The 6,000-nt window shown below is 51.9% G+C and overlaps 1 protein-coding gene across 1 annotated transcript in view; it reads right to left on the bottom strand.

The window, feature by feature from the left end:
- Window positions 1–2,971: 2,971 nt before the first annotated feature.
- LOC119975819 (zinc-binding protein A33-like) overlaps window positions 2,972–6,000 on the bottom strand; it is a 41,139-nt gene continuing 38,110 nt past the window's right edge. Inside the window, exon 7 of the mRNA XM_038815699.1 lies at window positions 2,972–3,594. Within this exon, the coding sequence (XP_038671627.1) occupies window positions 3,008–3,594 (587 nt within the window). The 3' untranslated portion in view covers window positions 2,972–3,007. The remainder of the gene's footprint in view (window positions 3,595–6,000) is intronic.

Here is a 6,000-nt window from a genome sequence, read left to right as displayed (position 1 = left end):
TTCTCCGTGTGTCTGTGTGGGGCCTCCAGGTGCTCTTATTTCTTCAGACAGTCCGAAGATGAACAGGTTAGGTGGAATTGGCCACACTAAATTGCTCACTACTGTCCAAAGGTGTGCAGGTTCGGTGGGATTGGGTGGGGGAGCGGGCCTCGGTTGGGTGTTCTTTCGGAGGGTCAGTGCAGAATCGATGGGCCGAATGGCCACCTCCTGCAATGTAGGAATTCTATGGATAGTTAATATTTTCTTGTTTAATAATTGTTTAATTGTTTTGTTAAAAGTTCATCATCCTGTGACTCTGTTCATCCACGTCTTGAAACTTAACCAGGGGACACAAAATTCTTTCCTTCTGCCAAAATACCCTTTATTAATAAAATATCTGAACGAACGTTACAAACATTTCAAAGTGGCCGTCACACAAAGTGCAATAATATTCAGCTTCTCTACAAACATCATGTTGCTCTCTGAGGTGCTTCAATAAGTCAAAGAAACATTACAAACATTTCAAAATGGTCATTACAAATGGTGTAAAAGTATTCCAGTGTCTGCAGAGATTAAGTTGGACTCTGTGGAGCTTCAATACTATTGTGACCCATGGAATTGTTCTATTTCTCTGGTTGCTGCAAAGGGAAAAGAATTTGAGGTTCCTCGCTCTCAGTTCATCTCAAAAACAGAGCAGGGTTTATTTGGAGATGTTGCTCTTACAGAACAAGACGGTGAACTGAAAACCCACAGAAACACTCTGCTGACGTCACTACAGATCACGTGACGTTCCACCAGCAGCTGGATTACTGAATACAGAACATAACTATTGAGAATGAGATATCTCCAATTGTAGAATTATTGTTGTGGTGGGGGGAGGAGGGAAGGGTGCGGGAGTTTTCTCAGCCAGCTGAGCTTTTCCCTATCTACTCACCTCTTCCAATGTCCCTCCAAACAGTCAGCCTCCAGAGGGTACGGCCATCGGTAACTGTCTCCCTGTTGTCAGAGTCAATGTCCATCATCTTCATATCTCACCGCGGTGTCCTTGTAGCGGAGATATGGACTTCCAGCAGTGACCCAGTGTCCAGCTCACTGTACAGAAGATCTTTGGGGGAAATGGCCGTCATCCATCTGATGAATGTGACTGAGCAGCAAAGACGTCACTGACCGAGTAATGAGTATCTGTTCATGGAGCTCATCGAATTTCATACATTTTAATCAACGTCTTGTCAGTATGTGTTGCTCTAAATGTTCTCATTGTCTTATCTTTGTTTGTATGTATTTAAATAGTCATTTATTACTACAGCACTTGAGAATTTGTGAAAAGAGAGACATGCTGTCAAAGTTTTTCATTTTGCACTTGTCAGGTCAGACACAAGAATGCCAAGAATAGTCACCTTTTTGAATCTAAACACAAATTTTTGGGGAACTGTTCGCTGGTATATTCTCCATGATAATGTCTCAATGAATCAGAAACCCTTGCCAACCAATCAGCACTCTTTCTCTTGTGGTATTATTTGTTGTTCCCTTTGAAATTTGGTATTTTTGCCTCTGTCCTGATGAGTCAAGATGAAAAGCTTTGACAGCCTGTCTCTTTTTCAGCAATACTCATGTTTATATTTCTTACGTCCATGGCCTGGGAATGTCAAATAAATATTGGTACTTGGAGTTCATAACACAAGGGAAATGTGACCGATTGAGTTTATTCATTTCAATTTAAGATTTGGAAATAACTCTGAATGACGTTCAAGTGAAAGATATGGAGTGAATTTATTCCAACTGAAGTTTTCCTGTGTAAAGGTGAAAAGCCGTGTCTTCGACCAACCTTAACACTTCAAACCATTTTGTTCGAGTTTATTCTAAAATCATCCCAGGGTCAGTGACAGTAACAAGACAGAGCAGCGAGTTAAAGTTTGGGAATGGGATGGAAGTGTAGGCGAGATAAATGATGTCAAAGTGAAACATCCCCGTTTAACCATTCAGTGATGCCGGGTGAGACTCTGTCCTGGGAACAACACCAACCAAAGATTCTTCTGTGGAGGATTCTCTGTCACTCTCCCCCAAAGTGTGATATTCCAGACAGTGGTGAAGGATAGAACTGGAGCCAATCTTTACACACTTTTATATCATTTATTTACAGAATTAGACAATACAAGCATGTACTTCCTAATTCAACAAGGACAGTTTCAGTCTGTATCTATTTTTTTCCTCTTCTGAAGAAATCCTAAACGATGAAGTTCCCCATTTGAAAGGGTGAGGAATAACCCATTGTGGCAAAGATCCAAAACTTTAAAATAAACTTTAAAACTCAAATTAAAATGACTTTCCCAGGGTTGATGATGGAAAAACCAGCCACCATCCCTTCCCCCCACCATCACCCCCACCGCTGACCCCCTCCCACCCCCTACCCACTGCCCGTGGGTGCCATCAAGCGTCCCAGTGGAATGTGTGCTCCCACTCCTCGAGGGACACCCAGGCATGGATGGAGCTGTGGAAGAGAGGCAGCAAATTACACCGAATAATCCTCTCAACTGCCCACTGCCTGGACCTGTTAATGGCTACCTTTACCAGGCCCAAGGGCAGGAGAACAAGGGGGTCCTCTGCCCGATCTCCTCAGCACCGGGTGGTCAATGATCAGGAACGTGGGACTGAACTGTAACCAGACATTGAGGATCAGCCCCTTCAGGTAATGGAAGAGGAGCTGGAATCTCACACACTCTGTATAAATATTAAACACAGACACCCCCCCTCCCAGTGACCCAGTGTCTGGGGCCTTCCCCTCCTCCACCCAGTGACCCAGTGTGTGGGGCATTCCCCTCCCCCACCCAGTGACCCAGAGTGGGGCCTTCCCCTCCCCAACCAGTGTGTGGGGCCTTCCCCTCCCCCACCCAGTGACCCAGTGTTTGGGGCCTTCCCCTCCCCCACCCAGTGACCCAGTGTGTGGGGCCTTCCCCTCCCCCACCCAGTGTGTGGGGCCTTCCCCTCCTCCACCCAGTGACCCAGTGTGTGGGGCCTTCCCCTCCCCCTCCTACAGGAAACAGTCTTTATTGGGATGAAGGGATAAAAAACCCTTATCCTCCTGGATTGTTACTCTCCGGGGACAGATTTTCAGGGGTTTGGTGTTTTTACCCCCATCAGTGTTACCTGGACTGAAATAAGGATAGAGTTTCTCAGTGAATGTTCCAGTGAAAGTGTAGATATGGGACTTGTTATTGGAGTTATAAAAGGAAACCTTCCCTCCCTCATAATCCAGACAGACTCGAATCTTTTTGGGCTTCACACTCAGATTGAACCAATTCTTCGCCCAGTATTTATTCCCCTCTGTCAGCGCCAATCTCCAGAATCCGTTATCTGGATTCAGGGCAGTGATTTTCCCCTTCCTATTGACGGATTCCTTGGCCACACCCACATCCCACTTTGTCTTGTTTCCCACATCCACCTCCCAGGAATGTTTCCCTGATGTGAATCCCTCTGATCCCAGGACAATAGCATAGCGATCAAATCTCTCCGGATTGTCGGGAAGCTCCTCCTGTTTCTCGGTGTTTCTCACGGTGCTCAGATCCTCAGACAGGACAAGGTCAGGATGGGCTGTATTAGGGTCGAAGGTCACTGGAGCTGAGAACAGATGGACATGGATAAAATGTTAGTCACTCTCACTGTAACTTTCACAGCCGCTTAGTGACTTGGAAAATCAGCAATGAACCAGAATTAGAAATTCATCCTCCGGGGAAGAGTTCAAACAGAGCACAGGGGAAATGGGAAGACACGGGAAACCGGGGAAGGTTTTACCCGGAGACCACACCCTGGAGAGAGGCTGAGGAAACCCCGTTATAGAGAGAGAGTGACAGACAGAAAAGGAGAGATGGAAAGCACAAGAGACAGAGAGAGAGAGAGGGAGGGAAAGCGAAAGGAAACGTGAGGGACAGCAGGGAACGAGAGAGCGTGTGGGAGAAAAAGTGAATGAGGGAGTGAGAGGGAGAACGAGAGGAGAGGGCGAGATCGAGTCAGCGAGCGAGGGCGAGAGGGAACAAAGGAGAGAGAGGGAGAACGAGAGGCAGAGAGTGAGGGAAACAAGATATAGCGGGAGAGCGAGATCAAAACAGCGCGCAAGGGCAAGGAAGAGAGCGAGAGCGAGGGAGAGAGCGAGAGAGAGGGAGGGAGGGAGCGAGAGCGAGGGAGAGAGCGGGAGCGAGAGCGAGGGAGAGAGCGGGAGCGAGCGAGGGAGGGAGCGAGAGCGAGCGAGGGAGAGAACGAGGGTAAGGCGAGCGAGAGCAAGGGAGAGGAGGGCGAGAGCGAGGGAGAGAGACCGAGGGCAAGGGAGAGAGCGAGAGCGAGGGAGAGAGAGAGCGAGGGAAACAAGATATAGTGGGAGAGCGAGATCAAAACAGCGCGCAAGGGCAAGGAAGAGAGCGAGAGCGAGGGAGAGAGCGAGGGAGGGAGACGAGAGTGAGGGAGAGAACGAGGGAGAGAACGAGGGCGAGGGAGAGAACGAGGGCGAGGGAGCGAGCGAGAGGAGGGCGAGAGCTAGGGAGAGAACGAGGGCGAGGGAGAGAGCAAGAGGAGGGCGAGAGCGGGAGCGAGAGCGAGGGAGAGAGACCGAGGGCAAGGGAGAGTGCGAGAGCGAGGTTCGAGAGGGAGGGAGGGAGAGAGGGAGGGACAGAGCAAGGGAGAGAGTGAGGGCGAGGGAGAGAGTGAGAACGAGGGAGTGAGGGAAACAAGATATAGCGGGAGAGCGAGATCAAAACAGCGCGCAAGGGCAAGGAAGAGAGCGAGAGAAAGGGAGAGAACGAGGGCGAGAGAGAGAGCGAGGGGGAGAGCGAGAGTGAGGTCGAGAGCGAGGGAGAGAGGGAGGGACAGAGCGAGAGAGAGAGAGCAAGTGGGAGGGAGAGAGGAAGGGAGGGAGGGAGAGAGGGAGGGACAGAGCGAGGGAGAGAGCGAGAGCGAGGAAGAGAGTGAGAGCGTGGGAAACAAGATATAGCGGGAGAGCGAGATCAAAACAGCACGCAAGGGCAAGGAAGAGAGCGAGAGCGAGGGCAAAAGAGAGAGCGAGGGAGAGAGCGAGAGCGAGGGAGAGAGGGAGGAACAGCGAGGGAGAGAGCGAGGGAGAGAGCGAGAGTGAGGGAGAGAGCGAGGGAGAAAGCGAGAGCGAGAGCAAGACGAGGGAGAGAGCGAGGGAGGGAGCGAGAGCGAGGGAGGGAGCGAGACGAGGGAGAGAGCGAGAGAGGGAGCGATAGCGAGGGAGAGAGCAAGAGCGAGGGAGATGGCGAGAGCGAGGGAGCGAAAATGAGGGAGAGAGCGAAAGCGAGGGAGAGAGCAAGAGCGAGGGAGATGGCGAGAGCGAGGGAGAGAGCGAAAGCGAGGGAGAGAGTGAGGGAGAAAGCGATGGCGAGGGAGAGAGCGATGGAGAGAGTGAGGGAGAGAGCGAGAGCGAGGAAGAGAGTGAGAGCGAGGGAGAGGGCGAGAGCGAGGGAGAGAGCAAGAGCGAGAGTGAGAGAGAGAGTGAGAGCGAGGAAGAGAGAGCGAGGGAGAGAGTGAGAGAGAGAGCGAGGGAGAGGGCGCGAGGGAGAGAGCAAGAGCGAGGGAGAGGGCGAGGGAGGAGGCGAGAGCAAGGGAGAGAGCAAGAGCGAGGGAGAGAGCGAGAGCGAGGGAGAGAGCGAGAGCGAGGGAGAGAGCGAGAGCGAGGGAGAGAGCGAGAGCGAGGGAGAGAGCGAGAGCGAGGGAGAGAGCGAGAGCGAGGGAGAGAGCGAGAGCGAGGGAGAGAGCGAGGGAGAGGGAGAGAGCAAGGGAGAGGGAGAGAGCGAGGGAGAGAGCGAGAGCGAGACAAGGGAGAGAGCGAGGGAGGGAGCGAGAGCGAGGGAGGGAGCGAGAGCGAGGGAGGGAGCGAGAGCGAGGGAGGGAGCGAGAGCGATAGCGAGGGAGAGAGCGAGGGAGGAACAGCGAGGGAGAGAGCAAGAGCGAGGGAGAGAGCGAGAGCGAGGGAGAGGGTGAGGGAGAGAGCGAGAGCGAGGGAGAGAGCGAGGG

Source organism: Scyliorhinus canicula, chromosome 13, assembly GCF_902713615.1.
Source record: "Scyliorhinus canicula chromosome 13, sScyCan1.1, whole genome shotgun sequence".
NCBI lineage: Eukaryota > Metazoa > Chordata > Chondrichthyes > Carcharhiniformes > Scyliorhinidae > Scyliorhinus > Scyliorhinus canicula.
This window is presented reverse-complemented; position numbering and strand designations above follow the sequence as displayed.